The sequence below is a fragment of the Miniopterus schreibersii genome, assembly GCF_964146895.1.
Source record: "Miniopterus schreibersii genome assembly, chromosome: 3".
Classification (NCBI taxonomy): domain Eukaryota; kingdom Metazoa; phylum Chordata; class Mammalia; order Chiroptera; family Miniopteridae; genus Miniopterus; species Miniopterus schreibersii.
Window position 1 is genome coordinate 20,532,613 of NC_138103.1, and position 17,883 is coordinate 20,550,495.

The 17,883-nt window shown below is 45.7% G+C and overlaps 1 protein-coding gene across 2 annotated transcripts in view; it reads right to left on the bottom strand.

The window, feature by feature from the left end:
- The window catches only part of PLA2G10 (phospholipase A2 group X), a gene marked incomplete at its 5' end in the record, with an annotated part of 36,651 nt that overhangs the window by 2,134 nt on the left and 16,634 nt on the right, over positions 1-17,883 (bottom strand). The window contains 3 exons of one of the 2 annotated variants that reach the window (XM_081131765.1): positions 4,589-4,698; positions 6,357-6,507; positions 9,906-9,984. In XM_081131765.1, the coding sequence (XP_080987891.1) occupies positions 4,589-4,698; positions 6,357-6,507; positions 9,906-9,984 (340 nt within the window). Of the gene's footprint in view, positions 1-4,588; positions 4,699-6,356; positions 6,508-9,905; positions 9,985-17,883 lie in introns of those variants that run through there. The other variant, XM_081131766.1, reaches the window with a different exon arrangement.

Consider the following 17,883-nt stretch of genomic DNA (forward strand, 5'->3'; position numbering starts at 1 on the left):
ACCAAACAGCTGTCTGTATGGTGTATACGGGAGTTGTATTCCCATAAAACTTGTACATTTTGTAATTCAAACTTTTCTACTTTTAGCCATATGATGCTATCATCATGGAAAAAGCAATATCAACAAAATTTGAAGAGTAGCTATTCCAAGGTTTATTTATGATATCTGTTAGATTTAAAATATACTGCTCAGTGGCAGTGCCAAAAGGAGGTGGCGTGTGGGGGCTTTCGTGAACTTCCCCCTCCCTAACCTTAACCCCAGCCCCTCTACAAATAAACACAACTTACATTTTTAAATGCCCTTCCCATGTAAATAAATTCTCTAGCACCCTTCAGGCTGGGGGCAGCCCTTCCTACATATTAATTCTAGAGGTGCCTCAAATATGCTATTTGACCCAACAATTCTAGGATTCAATGTTACAAAAACTCTCACACGAGTTCACAAAGATTTATAAACAGCCATGGTCGTGCAATTACGTTCAGCAGCTGATGGGGACTTGATCAGAATAAAACACATCCACGCCAGAGACCAGTTGTTTTCAGCCATACATGGTTTGACAATGTGTAAAATTTGGTAACAGAACCAGCCAATGCAGGAGTGAGCCCTTCTGCCTGTAAATTTTTCGCGGGCTGCTGCACAAGAGACATGGGCACCCTCGGAGCAGTGTGACCTGATGGGGTAGGGGCTCCTGAGGAAGAAGCCATGGAAGCTCCAGGGTGGCACTGTTCCCACAGAGCTGGCTAGAGGCCAGCTGGGACTGGGACAGGGTGACTGGGACAAATACGCCAGCTAGCTCCTCTCCCTTCACCCATCCATCGGCAAGTCCTGCAGTGCCACCTTCCAGCCCAATATGCCCAGAAGCCAGCCCCATCCACCACATCTACTGCCACCACCTGCCCAAGCCACCATTCACCAAGACCACTCCAGCAGCCTCATAACCAGTGCCTGGCTTCCACCTTTGCTCCCTCCAAGGTAAGGACCCCGCAGTAGCCTGAGTGGTTCAGTTTCAATGCAAATCAGACCATGTCTCTCCTCTGCTCAAAACCCTCCCTGGCTCCCCATCTCTCTCGGAGGAAATCTGGCCTCCACCCCTGACATAATCCTAAATGACCCTGCCCTACCCTCGCCGTCCTTGCGCTCCTCAGACCACCCAGACATTTATTCCTACCAGCTCGTCACATGGCTCCCTCATTCCCCAAATCTCTGCTTCAGTGGCATCTTATCAGTGAGAGCTTCTTGGACACCTGACCATTCAATATAAAAGAATAACCCCCACCCTGCATCCTTGCTTTTTGTTATTGAGGAAAAATTCCCATAACAAAATTTACCATTTGAAAGTGCACAAGTCTGTGGGATTTAGTAAATTCACAATGTTGTGTAACCATCCCCTCTGAAACATTTCTACCACCCAAAAAAGACCTTGTTTGGCATCTTCCAAAACATTTCTATCACCCAAAAGAGACCTTGTACACATTAAGATGTTGCTCCCCATTACCCTTCTCCTGAGTCCCTGTCAACCACTAATCAGCTTTCTGTCCCTGTAGATTTGCCTACTCTGGATATTTCATATACTTGGAACCACACAGTAAGTGACCTTTTGTGTCTGGCTTCTTTCACTTAGCACCACATTTTCAAGGTTCATCCATGTTGTCAGGTATAGTGCTTCACCTGCTTTATTTTCCAACACAGCGGTTATAAAAGCAGTTGGCACAGACACAATTTCCTGCTCTCCTCCTATTAAACTTCTCTTCTTAACTAAAACCTAGCATGGAAGCTGGCACAGAGTAGATTCTCACTAATACTTCCTGGGAGAATATAGAAAAGCCATACATCATTTCCAATTCTCACACAAACACAGCATCTAAGTTTCATTATTCCCATTTTGAGGACGTGTAAAGTGAGGCTCAAAGGGATTCAGTAACTTGTCAAGGCCACAGAGCTGGGGGGGTGGACCACGACTCCTGCCCAGGATCTCCTGACCCAGCGCCTGTACCTCCCTTGTGTTCCTACCCTCCTCTCTGAACAAGAAAGATTCTTCCTTTCTTTTTTCCCCCCCCAGGATATTTTTTCCATTGCTTTTCAGAGAGAGTGGAAGGGGAAGAGGGAGAGAGAAACATCGATGTGAGAGACACACATCAATTGGTTGCCTCCCGCATACAACCCGACTCATACTGGGGATCGAGCCTGCAGCTGAGGTACGTGCCATTGGCCGAAATTGAACCCAGGACCCTTAAATCCGTGGGTCGACTCTCCAACCATTGAGCCAAACCTGCTAGGGCGAGAAAGATTCTTTTAAAAGCAAGTCTTGGTCTCACTGCTCCACAGCCTCAGGAACCCAGCAGCATCATGCTATTCAAGAATAATAAAAACTTAAAAAGAAAAATAGCTCCTAAGGGTTAAGTTTAAAATAAAGGCCTGCCAGTAAATATTATTATAGGCTTAAAATTTTTTAAATATATTTAAGTCAGGCCCATAAATGGAAAATGGGCCACACCTGTAATTAAATAAACAACTATGTTCAGAATATCTCCAAACAGAATAAGAGAATATTTTTAGTCAAAAATGCATAATAGATATTTTGGTTCCCTTCGTTTGGCTCAGGGAGGGCAGTTCTGTAAACAGGCACAGACTCCACCAATAAACTCCATTTTCACATGGTTAGGGGCAAGCTGAAGGGAAGAAGGGGAAGATCTTTAACAGGTTTCCAACTCAAGGCCCATTTCACCTCCTCCCCACCAACACCGGAAGGGGGCAGTTTGGATACAGGGAATGTGCCCAGGAGTAGGCACATCACCACCATGTTAGGCAACTCACTTCTTTCCTGGGCTTCAGTTTCCCCAACTCTAAATGAGAGGGCTGTAAGAGATGATGTCTGGGGCACTTTTGGTCCTAAACATTAATATTATGTCTCAATATTAAGTCAGCTTTGCTCTTATGCCAGCTCCTAAGTCATACGGAGGAGCTATGGCTGAGGATCTGTGCATATCCTTCTAGTAACTCTTAGGATTGCCTCCTTTCCTCCAGAACAGACCACGCTGCAGAAGCTAGGGCTTTAGTGGAAAGTCGCACCAGAACCTCAGTTCTCTTTAGTGGGAGGTAGTGCAGTCAGAGAGAGGTTCAGATCAGGATGAGGGAGGGAGGAGAGAAGATGGGAGAGAGAAATAACCTGTCCAATCTGTTTATCACATTATAAACCCTTTTTTCAAATCTGCAACACCCATCTTCAAGATAAGGAAACTGAGGTCAGAGAGGTCATCCATCTAGGGCCAAGAGATTTTCAACAAGGGAAAAAAGAGTCTCTTCGACAAACAGTACTGGGACAACTGGATAGCCCCATGGAAAAGAATGAAGTTGGACCCCGATGACATACCATATACAAAAATTAACTCAAAGTGGATCAATGACCTAAATGTAAAAATTCAAATGATAAAACTATTAGAAGGAAACAGGACGTAAGCCTTCATTACCTTGGATCTTGCAATGGATTCTTAGATAGGACACTAAAGATGTGATCAAGAAAAGACAAAATAGAAAAATTGGGCTTTATCAAAATTACAACTTTTGTACATAAAAACATTATCAAGAAAATGAAAAGATAACTTATGGAATGGGAGAAAATATTTGTAAATTGTGTATCTGATAAGGGTACAGTACCCAGAATAGGTAAAAGACTCTTATAATTCAACAACAAAAAAGACAACCCAATAAAAAATGAGCAAAAGACTTGAATAAACATTTCCCCAAAGATATAAAAGTGACCAAAGAGCACATGAAAAGATGCTCAAAGTCATCAGGGAAAAGCAAATCAAAACCACAACGAGATACACTGATCACCCCTACTGATAAATTCCATCCATCGGAAGGTAATCTGTTCATCCATCACCCATCCACATTTTAATTTTATTTTGTTTTGATGCATGTCAAAGTAATTTGCAGAGATCACATCAGGCTGTATAGTCCTTTTCTTTTTAACTTTTAATTCACAAGTAATTCATGAAGAAATGCTCTTTGTAAAAAATGGCAACATTATAGAGAACGGGAAATTGCCTTCTACCATCACTCCCTTCAGCCTGATTCTGTCCCTAGAGGTGACCACAGCCATCCTCAGTTTGGAGCGTATCCTTACATTTCTCTGAGCTTTGCAAATGTCTACATGTAGCTATGGAAAGCAGTATGGTACTATTTGCAAGCTTTCTTTTTAACACAATGGTGCTTTATTGAACATGCCATTCGGCAGTTTGCTTGTTCGCTCAGCATCTTTCCATGTCAGCATATGGTTCCACCTTATCCTTTCTCCAGGCTGCAGAGTCTTCTACAGTAAGGATACATCATGGGTTTACATACCCAGGCACCATCTGATGGACATTTAGGTAGTTTATATCTGGTGTCATTTCTGTCTTTTCCAGTTTTTGACAAGACAGAAAAGAAATGGGTGTGCTTATTTTTTAAGTGCTCAGGATTAAAGACCACTTACATTCGATCAGTCCAAAGGGTGGTCTACGGGGAGTTGGAAGCAGTGGTAAGTCATTACGAGCAGGATGCCTCAGGACTCTTGGGGAGGTTGGAGTGGGTGTTGCTGGGAACTCACCACATTCAATGCGCTGATCGATGCACTTCCAGGAATAGGACTCCAGCTTGGCCCTGCAGCCAGCCTCCAACTTGGCATGTCGGTAGCAGCAGTCATGACGATGACAGCACCTGTGGATGGCAGACAGGCAGACCATCAGGTGGGTGGAGGCAGGGCTGCTCTCCTGGCCATCTTCCCATGCCAGGACTATGGGTGAGCATCTTTTGATCCAAACTTTGTCCCTGAGAATCCTATCTTGGGAAATAATTCTACTGACCCCAGTGTGTCCTGCACTGCCCCCATCCCTAGCCATGCTCGAGCCAGGCCCCTGCCTGCTTCACTCTCTGAGTCTCTGAGCTCCAGCAGAAATGGTCTCCCCTCTGTTGCTAGAACAAGCCTGCCTCCCACCTTTGTCCTCTGCGTGCGACAACTGCATGCCGATGCTTCCTCTTTTAGGTCTCAGCCTAAGCACCAGCCCCCATTCCCAGAGTGTTATCAGGTGCCCTACCTCCCAGCTATGAGGGTCTCCTTGTTACACCCTCTCCTAAAACCAGGTTCCTTCCCTTCAGGGCAGGTTTATAACAAGATCCTCATTAGAGAGAAGATTAGCATCTGTCCTCCTCACTGACCAGAACTCTAAGATGTAGGACCATTTCTGTCTTATTCCTCACAGTGTCACCAGCATTCAGCCCAGGGACTACCACATAATAGGATTTCAATAATAATAATAATTTACTGTTGAAAAAATTCCCTGAGGAACACCCACAAATGTCCCTAAACCTGCCCGTTATTCATTCACTGGTATTATCTCCATCCAGTCACCATCCCCACTCTGTGTTGAGTCTTCAGCTGAGTCTGGCAGTGACAGATCAGCCAGATTCTGCTCTGCCCTCAAGAAACTCCTAGTCTGGTGGGGGAGGCAGACAAGCCACCAGGTGCCACATGCATAGTGAGAAGTGCTGAGATGTGGGGTAAGGAAAGGGGATTCTGGAAGGCAGAGGAGATGCCATGCCCAGCTGGGCTTCAAGAAAGGCTTCCTAGAGGGGGTAATGCTTGATCTGCATCTGGAAGATGTACAGGAACTGGACAGCCAGAGTGTGGGAGGGCATGGCCAGCAGCAGGAGCCTTGAAGGTGCAAGGCTGAGTAAAGACTTGTTAATGACAATCACATCCTCCAAGCTAGGGAAGAGACAGTCAAATTCTGTCCTCTGTCACCAGCTAGCTGTGTGGAAACAGATGAATGGCTGCACCTCTCTGAGTCTCGGGGCCCTCGTCCATAAAACAGGGACAGCCATTGTGCCTGTTTACAAGGCTGGCCATGAGGGTAAATGAGAAGTCATGGAAAGATAAGTCCGCAGCCTTGCACAGAACAGGCACTTCTCACATGGTAGCAGAGTGCAGCAATTAGGGCCATGAACTCAGTAAGACTGCTGGGGTTCACGTCCCAGCCCCTACCCCCTACTCTCTATGTGATGCCAGACAAGTTATTTAATCTTTCTGTGCCTCAGTTTCCTCATTTCCGAAATGGGACTGTTGTGAGGACTCAAAGGGATTCTCAGAACAGTTCCTGGTACACTTAAGTCTGCTCAACTTCGTTATTTTTTTTTCCAGCCAAAGTAATCATCCCATAGCCAGTGAGGGATGCAGCTGGAATCAAGATTTGGCCTCATTGGTGATGCTACCCAGGAGACCCTCTGCCTGCAAGGTAGTACCATGTGCTATTTCTTCATAGGTCTTAACTACCCCAGAGGGTGGGATACCTTCTAGCCTGGCCCAAGCATGAACTCACCGGTCAATGTCATCCAGGGGCTGGCCATGGCCACCCAGTCCACAATAGCAGCCATAGCTAATATAGACCAGGGGGTTGCGGGGGCCAACACAGTCTATGGTCTTTGCCAGTTCTACGAGACCACGTCGATGCACATGTGACTTCAAGGAGGCTAGGGGGAAAACAAAGGTTAAAGGTTGAAGGTTAGGTTTTCCCTGGCCCTGGGGAAGGTCACTGGCCTGAGAAGAGCCTGGATGACTGCCTGGGTTTGAATCCTGCTCCTCCTACTTCCTAGCTAAGTGATCTTGAACAACTTATTCAAGCTCTTTGTGCCTTGTTTTCCTCATCTATAAAATAGGGGGATAAGTGTACCTCAATTCATAGAATTAAATGAGATCAGCCAGGCCGGCGTCGCTCAGTGGTTGAGCATCCACCTATGAACCAGGCGGTCACAGTCAAGGCACATGCCTGGGATGTGGGCTTGATCTCCAATATGGGGCATGCAGGAGGCAGCCAATCAATGACTCTCTCTCATCATTGATGTTTCTCTCTCTCCATCTTTCTGAAATCAATAAAAACATATTAAAAAAAAAAAAAAAAGAATGAAATGAGATCATGCATGTAAAGCACCTGGAACATAGCAATCTCTAACTATGATTACCAATGTCCTCAAGGCAGCCATGAAAGAGAAAACAAGACACAGAGCCACAGCATCTGAAAGGTCATGCCACTGGGCCTCTTCCTGGAATGCCCTGGTTCCCAATCTCCTACCCTTGTCAATTCCAGGCACACTCAGAGTCCAAGTTGTGCATAAAATGTCTGTCCTGGCCTGGCCGGGCGTGGCTCAGCGGTTGAGCGTTGACCTGGGATCCAGGCGATCGGGGTTCAATTCCCAGTCAGGGCACATGTCCGGTTGCAGGCTCGATCAATGACTCTCTCATCATTGATGTTTCTATCTCTCTCTCCCTCTCCCTTCCTCTCTCTGAAATCAGTAAAGATACATTTAAAAAAAAAAAGAAAAAGTCTGTCCTGTAATGAGCACTGGACATCAAAGATGAGCTAAACAGGGTCCCTGCCACCAAGGAGGGATCCTTTGTGGGGGCTTCCCTGGTTCTCCCCACCACCACCACCACTTAATCAAGACTCTGGTTCAGGGCCCTTTACATTTCCTCTTATTTTCACTGCCCAGGCACAGCTTCCTCCCACAGAGGGAGGCCCTGTGGCCTGAGCCCAGTCATGGCTCTAACACAGCAGTGCACAGCAGGAGTAATTGGAACCCCTGCCTTTCACAGGTGAGAAAGAGGAGGCCTGGGCAGGAAGGATGACTCCCACAGCCACGCGGCCAACAAGAACCTGGTTGATTGGGAGCTTTGACCCAGACTTCTCACTCCCAATCCAGTGTTCATTCCTTTTCACCCAATAACAGCAAGGGAAGGAGACCTGCCAGGGTGAAAGAGCAGAGGGGCACCAAGGAAGGGGGGCACTGCTCAGGGCCAGGCATCTGCAAACCTACTGTGACCTGGGCATCAGAGAATCCCAGAGCAACCCCTCCTTATGGTAAGGGTAATGGGTCTACTTGCTGGCGTTTGGTCAAAAACAACAGTCAGAGCAATAGTAGGAGAAGCAATCACTTGAACTTCTGCCTGCACCAGGCATCACCTGCTGTCAATGGCATAGCCACCTTGTCTTGTGGGCAGCTGTCATCCCATTTACAGATGGGGAGACTGAGACTAAGGTGAAGCAAAAGGACCCATCCCAGGTCACAGGGCTGGTGAGCCTCAGGGGAGAAGCTCGCGCCCAGGCTGCCTGATTCCTGGGAGTCCACTCTCCACTGCTCTGGTACTGCTGATCCAGAGACCTATGGATTGCCTTTGATCATCACGTCTCTTTTGTCTTTTTACCTAGAACAAGTTTTTATTATACTGACTTTTTTGAAGAGTACAGACCAGAATTAAATCCAATTTTGTTTTTTCTCAGAGGAGAAAGTAGCGTATTCATGTGGGGGAATACAGATGAGTTAAATACAAAACAAAATGTAAAAAAACAAGTTTAGAGCTAAAAGCTTCGCCTTCCTTTCTGGATGACCAGTCCTCGCTCTCCCAGGACTTGCCGAGTGCTGCTCCCAGCTGCCCACACCTCTGCCTGAACCTCCCAGGGCTCCCACCACCTTCCAGAGAAAGTTCAGGGGCCTCACTGCAGCCCAGAGGCCCTGCAGGAGCTTCCCCTGCCCCAGTGTCCTCTCTCAATGCCTATCACATAGATCCTGCTCATCATTTCCTGTTCCTCCAGTTACAGTTCCCATCACATATATCCTGTGCTGCAAGTGCCCTCACCCCATCCTCACACAGCTCACCTGTCACCTCCTCGAATCTACCTCACCCTCAGATGACCACAGGGGCCCTGTCACACTATGTTGCTATCTGCTTATGGGAAAGACCCCTTAGCCTGGGAGCTCTTTGAGGGCAGATCTCTGCCACAGGCAGCTCCAGATCCCCTGGCATGCAGTGGGCTTCCATAAAAGGTCCCTTGACCTCTGGATCCACCAAGCCCCAGTCTAAGCATATATGACAGGGCCCCAGGCTTAGCTCTATACCCCACAGCCGTCCCAGAGGTCCCCCACCCTGACTTAACCACACTCTGGCATCTTAGGGTCCTGGTTACAGCCCTATGGAGAACCCAGGCATGGGGCAGACGCCCAGCACTGGGTTTGGAAACAAGGAAAACACTTCCTCCAGGCCAGCTTAGGTGGGGCAGGTCACTCTGGGGTCTGTTTGCTCTGTCTGCCCACGGCAGCCTCACTGGAGTGCCAAGGCTGTCCAGGCTTCCTATCTTCCTATAGGCCTGAGTGTGTGTGTGTTTCTTGGGATATCTTTGCTTGTGTCTGTGTATGTGAGCCTGTCCATGAGCCCTATACCTAAGTGCCCAGGTGAGGCTGGGGGTGTGTATGTGTATAGTGTGGTGTCTGTATATTTCCCTGTGAGTGTGTATGCCTGTGCAACCCAGAAATGGGCAGTCACTGAGGGAACCTCACCAAGGGTGGTGCCTAGGGATGGGTAAGAAGGCAACCTTATCTTCTTCCTCGACCCCAGGTAGGGCTGGGTCCCTTCTTCCCCGGCTCCTCCCAGCCTCTGGTGACCCTTGGTAGTCCCCCCTCAGACCCCAGGGACAGGTAAACAGTTCACAGGACCCCAGGCCAGGTGGATGGGGAGGGTCTGGTCGCTGAAGAGGGTTACAGTGAGCGGAACGGGGTGTCTGGGGAGGATACTGAGCCCCTGGGGAAGGGTTGGGCTAGTTTTGGGTCCCTGGGAGGAGTGAATGAGTGGAAGCTCTTGGGGAGGGCTGGGGGACAAGGCTCTTGCAAACCTGGTAAGAAATGTGTCAGTGAGCCAGAGAAAGGAGGGCTTGGGGCTGTAGGGCTCCTGGGACCTTGGGAAGGGCTGGTGAGTTGGAGTTCTTGCAGAGGGGTGGGGAGCAGGGCTCCCGGGCCCCACCCTGGCCCCCGCCCCAGAGAGGGGGCTGAAGGAGTCCCAGGAACTCCTCGGTCCTGCGAGGGGCGCGCTCCTCACTCACCTCCGCTGGGCAGGAGTCCGGGTACCAGTAGCAGCAGCAGCGGCAGCATTACTGGCTGGCACAGGGGCAGCTGACCCATAGGATGGTGGCAGGTATGGGACGATGTGGGGATCTGGCGGACCAGTGTGGTCACCTAATCCGGGCCGAACCCCCTCCCCCAGCCCCGCCCCGTTCCGCCCCTGCCCTCACCTTACCGCAGGCCCGGGAGGAGCCCGGCAAGGGCAGGCCCCTGGGGCGGCCGGAGAAGCCCCTCCCGGGCCTCCGCACCTTGGTCAAGGAATGGGCGCTCGAGGCCACGAGAGAGAACCCAGGAGAGACAATCCAGCCCAGGAAGTCTGGGATTAGGGTTTGGGGAGAATTAAGGAGGAAAGGAGTTTAGCACAGGTCGAGTCAGGGAGTAAATGCTCAAAAGGGTGCTCTGTTAATACTATTACCTGCAGCCCCCTCCCAGCCCTCACCTGGGCATCAAAAAGAAGACAACTTGGAGGAGGGGGAGAGACTGACATTATTTTAAACACTTTAAATGCAGGAAACTTGGTGCTCATGATACCTCTCGAAATGAGCTCTCTGCACCCCCACCCTCACCACCACCAGTAGGGAAACTGAAGGGGTCAAGGATTTGCCCAAGGTCACAGTGGGTTCTGGTGGAGACAGAGCTGAACTGGTGCAGGAGGGGAGCGAGCCCAACACCCCACACCCTTTCTGTCTCAGGCTTCTCATCTGGTCAAGGGTAATAAAGCCTCCCCCAAGCGACATGTGAGGCGGTGAAGACAGACACAGTAGGTGCTCAGCATTGTAAGGTGACAATTGTGGCACACATCTGTTCCCCTTTGTCCCTACCCAGTGCCATCAATTTATGTTGATTTCTAGTCATAACTCCTTCTGAGAGTGGAAACCTAGATTTCTCCCATCTCCACGGCCAAGCTCTAGTAAAAATAATGGCAACTAATAATGGTCATGTTGAAAGAGGCCAGTAAGCCAGGACAAGTGGAATGGGGAGACTGAGGCAGATAGCTAAGCAAACTGACAAGAGCAATTTACAGCAGATACAGGTCACCTCCCTGGAGATAACATCTAGGCCTCAGTTGTATTTCAGCTCCAGGCCTAGAAAAGCAGCAAAACCAGGTGGGTGACACCAGGACCAGCTGCAGTGATTAATGGCCCCTTGCCAGGACTATGACCAATCAGTGAAGAACACGACCCTGGAGGAGCACACCTAGAAAACTGATGATTATTCAGCTGAAACCCTCTCCTGAGACCTCCCCTAAGATTCCCACTAGCAAGAGAGACAAAATCCTCAAGACAAAGGCCCCAGCCCTTGCTCTCCCTTCCAGGAGCACACCCATGCCCTCCCCCCTCCTCCCCTTCTTCTCCCACAGGTGTGCATCTCCTAAACTCTAAGGAACACCACGAGGCCTGCAACCAGGGCAGCAATGGGCACCTGCACCGGCAGTTCGTCCCAGGCAAACCCCCTGAACCTGTCCCCAAGGCCCCCTTTTCTAGAGGATTTCTGAGTGAGCCAAAAGCAGACCAGCCTAGGCTCATTTTCCCAGCCCTTCCTTGTTTCACAGCCCCCAGCTTTCATAAAAGTCCTCCAAAATTCACGTGTAAAATTCACCTGTGTAAGAAGGAAATAATCTTTTCTGTCCCAGGGATCAGAATAGGCCAGACTGAATAGACGCCCACCTTAGCTTCCTCCATTTTACCGGCACCGCCTCCATCTTGTACTCAGTACATAGGTGCCCAGTCGTCCAACCCAAGGGTCCGCTGGCTGCGTTTTCTAAATTAGCCAATTTAGGTTGTGAAGCCTCGGCCCAACCAACAGGGTGTGGCACAGTGGCACTCGCCTTAGGGATAAAAGCCCAACAGACTCCCCGTGCCCTGCGGTGTGCTTGCCTGCCCGATTTGGGTAGCTCCACACCCTGCTGCAGAAGTAAAGTTTGCCTCGCCGAGTTACTTTCGATTTCTTGTGTCTTTATTTGCAGCATGGTGGAAACCTGTTCCCAACACCTGGACTCATGTTGTGAAGTTTTTCCTGCACAAAGTCAAGACCCCACCTACTGCAGCTGGCCCTAGGCAGACCTGTTCAGGGCCAGGTTCCCTTTCCGGTAACAATGGAGGGTATTTTTTTTCCCCATTGATTTTTCGAGAGAGAGGAAGGGAGAAAGAGAGAGACATCAATGTGAGAGAGACACATCGATTGTTGCCTCCCTCATGCTCCTGTTTGGGGTGGGGATCAAACCTGCAACCCAGGTATGCGCCCTTGACTGGGAACTGAACCTGAGACCCTTTGGTGCTCAGGCCAATGTGCTGTTACCACTGAGCCAGACTGGCTAGGGCCAGACACATGATCTTATCTCACCTTTAGACCCCTGGTGTCCCCATTTCACAGGAAAAAACTGAGGCTCAGAGAAGCTAAGAACCAAAAATTGTGGGTGCCCAGATTCAAATTCACTTCTACCTGGTGCAAAACCTCTGCCTGCCTCCTTTGGAGGCAGGATAGTAAGAGGCTAGGAAAATTCCTTGGCAAGTGGAGCAGGGAAACTGAGACAGTTAGTTAAACAGCCAAGCAGTTTACAGCCATCTAGTAAATTCTATCTTCCCTAAACCAAGGCCACTTAAGAGTAAATAGTTTACATTTCTCCTCCCCAACCAGAGAGTAATTAGTTTAAATCATTCTGCTCAGGGAGATAAGAGAAATCCAATTAGTGCCATTTGTGCCAACCCCACACAAGGACAGATGAAGTTAAGGGAATAAATCTCATTTTGGTACATCAGCATAAAACTCATGAATATTCTTTTTATTTTTATTTTTAATTTTCACCCAAGGATATTTTTTCCATTGCTTTTCAGAGAGTGTGTGTGTGAGAGAGAGAGAGAGAGAGAGAGAGAAACATCAATGTGAGAGAGACACATGGATCGGTTGCCCCCAACCTGCAACTAAGGTATGTGCCCTTTACCAGAATTGCAAAACCAGGACCCTTCAGGCCACGGGTCGACGCTCCAACCGCTGAGCCAAACCGGCTAGGGCAAGACTGATGAATATTCTGTTGTGATCCTCTCCTAAGACCTCCCCTATTCTCCCAGTCTTTAAAAAACCTCAAAAAAACAAAAGTTCCAGTATGAGCTCTCCCTCCTGAGGAGCACATCTGAGCCTTTTCCTTCCTCCCATCATCCCCCACAGGCTTGCATCTCCTAAACTCTAAGGGATTCCATGGAACTTGCAACCAGGGGAGCATTGGGCGGCGGCAGCTTGTCCTGGGCTAACCCCCTGAACCTGTTTCTAAGGCCCCCTCTTCTTTGACTTCCCAGTGAGCTATAGCAGTCCTGCCAGGGCTCATTTCTTTCTTATAACATTTCTAGAGAGCCAAAGCTGCCCTACCTTTCTCCTGTAGCTTCTTCTAATCCTGGGCCCTTCCTTGTTTCACTGTCTCCAGTTTTAACAAATGTACCCTCAAAACCACCTTGACTAATGTTGTGAAATCTTTCCTGCATGTAATCAAGAATCCACACACAACCGGCTTGCCCTAGGCAGGTCCCCTTTCCAGTAACACTTCTGTGACAGCCTAAGGCATCAGGCCATTTATCTGCTACTCTGAGTCATTGTCTCCCCACTGGAGTGAGCTCCTCAAGGCAAGGCCTAGGGCTCTCCTCCTGAACCCTAGCATGGGCCTGTCTGGCACACAACAGTTGTTCAGTGAGGGCTTGTCCACACAGATTATGGGTTTCGGACTCTCCAAAACATGGGGTAAAAAGCATAGTCTTTCTTCTGAGGATCTCCCATGGGCACTGGGGGATAAAATATTCCACATAAATTTATGGAGAAAGGCTTTTGCTTTCAAGGAATTTCCCAGTCAATGTGCACAGAGGAAAACTCATTTATACTAAATCCATCATAATTAAAAAGTCAGGAAATCTATTCTCAGTATTAGAACTTTTGCAGCAAAAACTCTACCATTTTAACTGATTTGCCTCAATCATCTGCAAAGCTCATTCATACAGAATAATTTGTTCCTAATTATGTTAGATAACTGGGGCATTGGGGCCATCACCAAATATACTAATGTCCTACACTCTCTCCTCAATAATATTAAAAAGGTAAATTATAAGTCATAAAGGGCCTCAGTTGAGTGAGAGATAAGGGTATATAACAGAATGTGAATAGAATCAGAAATCGGTTCACTTCCTAAGAGTGAGTTATGCTTATTAATTAACTGTGCCCTGGTGTTAGTCTCAGTGTAGCCACATCTTCAGGTTTCATTCTGCTCTATTAACAGAAAGTTGCTACAAATGTTTGATGAGTAAAAGGATTTCTTCTCCTTTGTGACGGAAGTCAGTACTCCTCTATAACTACACACACCAGGGAGCATGTGACTCTGGCTCATGAGACCACATATAACAGAATGATGAGTCCCAATACAGGCCAGCACACCCTTTGATCCAGTAACCTGTTTCTAGAAATAGCTCTAAGAAAATAACATACTCAGATAAGATTTAGACACAAAGTTGATCCTTAACAAAGAGAAAAAACAGCTGAGAAGCAACCTAAATATCCAACAATAAAAATTTTTATGAGATTTTACACATTCTAGAATATGCATTCATTCTAATATAGTGTTTTTGAAGAATATTTAATAGCCACTTAAAAATACTCTAAAAAAGTAGAAATTTACAGTATAATCCTACCTTTATAATTACAGACCATGCAACTGAATGAGAGCGTACATAAGCCTATCTATATGCACATACCCACTACAATATACACATGGGGCTCTCTGGAGGGAACAGGAGGGAGAGGGAAGAAGAAAGACAGTAAAAATAAATGAAATGTATCAAAATGTAATACTGGTTATCTTCTGGTGGTGGAACTGTATTATTTTTAGCTTTGTCTCTTTATATTCCAAATTTCTATTAAAACCTAAACTTTTGTGATTCAGAGGAAAAATTAAAATAAAACTAGACTTATAAACTTTAATTCAGTAAAGCTTAGCTATTGAAAAAAATTATCTTGCTATTATTTTAAAAACACAGAGACACAGACATAAGGATAAGGATACTCATCAGTTTTTGGTTTCTCTTTTGTGGTTTTTAAAAAAAACTTTGTATTCCTGTGGTTACCAGGGGCTGCAGGGAGGGAAAAGAGGGTATTGTTTAATGAGTATGGAGTAAATACATATGCATTTACTTTTTTTTTTTTTAAATATGTCTTTATTGATTTCAGAGAGAGGAAAGGAGAGGGAGAGAGAGAGATAGAAACATCAATGATGAGAGAGTCATTGATCAAGCCCGAAACCCGGGCATGTGCCCTGACTGGGAATCGAACCCTGATCGCCTGGATCCTAGGTAGATGCTCAACCGCTGAGCCACACCCGGCTGGGCTGCATTTACTTTTTGATCCAGCAATACAATTCTAAGAATCTATCACAAACATATACTGGCAAAAATATGAAATGACATATGCTCATCCTTTTAACACTATTCATTTTAACACCTATAACAGTAAAGTAATGGAAACAACAGAAATGCCTATCCATAGAGGAATGGTACAGCCTCACAATTTTAATAACTGTTAACAGAAACAGTACAGTTTTAATGAGGAAGAATTTTGCATATAGCTATGAGTGATCATCAAAACATATTGTCAAGTGAAAAACAAAGCAAGGTGTAAAATAATATGCACAGTAGGCCTTGTTTTAAAAGGGGTAGGGCCGGTTGGGCATGGCTCAGTGGTTGAGCATTGACCTAGGATCCAGGAGATCTCGGTTCGATTCCCAGTCAGGGCACATGCCCGGGTTGTGGGCTCGATCCCCAGTCGGCTGCGTGCAGGAGGCAGCTAATCAATGACTCTCATCATTGATGTTTCTATCTCTCTCTGTCCCTCTCTCTTCCTCTCTGAAATCAATAAAGATATATTAAAAATAAAAACAAAAACCGGGGGAGAATATAAATGCATATATATATAAAAGTAACAATGGAAAGAAAAACCAAAAACCAATGAAAATGGTTACCTAGGTTACCTACAGGGAATAAAAGAACAGACTGAGGAAAGGGTAGAAGATAGACTTCTCTTAATATATTTTATTTGTTTTGACTGCAAATTAATGTGAAAGTTTTACATACATTGGAAATTAAATTAAAAGGACAATATCCCTAAAGATAAAGCAAACTGAAACAAATAAATCTATCTATATAAGTAGTTAGTAGATAACCACAAGGAGAGGAATTATTTCAAGAGACTTGAATATATGGTATTTTGACTGTACATCCTAAAGACAAAATACCTACCTCAAGCAATCCTAAATTGTGTTCAGCAAGCTTATTGTTAGTGGTAATGGTATCTAAATTTTAAAATAAAGTGAATACAGCAAACTAGGAATAGAGGAAACTTCTTCATTTTGATGAAGAATATCTATAAAAAATCTACAACTAACATCATAGTTAATGGTGAGTTTTTCCTGCTAAGATCAGGAATAAGACAAGGAGGTCCTCTTTCACCACTCTTTTTCAACATTATGCTGAAGATCCTAGCTAATTGCTAGAGGCTGAATGTTTGTGCCCTCCCAAATTCATATGCTTGAAACCTACCCCGTAAGGTGGTGGTATTTGAGAGGTAATTAGGTCATGAGGCTAAAGCCTTCGTAAATGCAGTTAGTGCCCTTACATGAGACCCCACAGAGCTCCCTCACCCCCTTCCTCCATATGAGGACACAGAGAGATGACCATCTATGAACCAGGGAGTGAACCTTACCAGATACAAAATCTGCTGGAACCTTGATCTTAGACTTCCCAGCCTCCAGAACAGTGAGAAACAAATTTCTGTTGTTTATAAGCCACCCAGTCTATGGTAATTTGTTATTGCAGCCCCAAAGGACTAAGACACCAATCCAATATGACAAGAAGGGGAGGTAACAATTATATTGATTGCAAAGGGAAAAATAAAACTGTCTTTGTTTGTAGATGACATGATGGTCTATGTAGAAAATCCTGTAACTAATAAGCAATTATAGCAAGGTTGCAGGATACAAGGTAAATATACAAAAGTCAATTGCTTTCCTGTATACCAGCAATGAACAAATGGGATGTGAAATTAACAACATAATACCATTTACATTAGAACTCCCAAAATAAAATACTTAGGTATAAATCTTATAAACTATGTACAGGACCTGTATGAGAAAAACTGATTAATGAATCCAGGAAGTACTAAATAAATGGAGAATTATTCCATGTTCATGGACAAGAAGACTCAATATTACCAAGACATCAGTTCTTCCCAACTTGATACATACACTCAATGGAATGCCAATCAAAATCCCAGCAAGTTCTTTTTTGGATATCGACAAAATAGTTCTAAAGTTTATGTGGAGAGGCAAAAGGCCCAAAATTGCCAACAACAATACTGGAGAAGAATATCAGAGAACTAACACTACTCAACTTTAAGACTTACTCTAAAGCTATAAGGCACTGTGGTATCAGTGAAAGGATAGTCAAACACATCAATGGAACAAAATAGAGAGCCTAGAAATAGACTCACACAATTTTAGTCAACTTATCCTTGGCAAAAGAACAAATGCAACACAATGGAATAGAGACAGCCTTTTCAACAAGTGATACTGGAACAATTAGACATGCACATGCAAAAAAAAAAAAAGAATCTAGACTCAGACTTTGCACCCTTTAAAACAAATAACTGAAATGGATCAGAGAACCTAAATGTAAAACACACGCACACACACAAAACAAACAAACAAAACACAATGCTATAAAACTCCTAGAAGATAACATCAGACAAAATCTAGACGATCTTGGGTATGATGATGGCTTTTTAGATAAAACATGACCCATGAATGAAATAATTGATAAACTGGACTTTATTAAAATTAAAAACATCTATGCGAAAGACACTCAAGAGAATGAGAAAACAAGACACAGACATGGAAAAAATATTTGCAAAAGATACATCTGATAAAGCACTGTT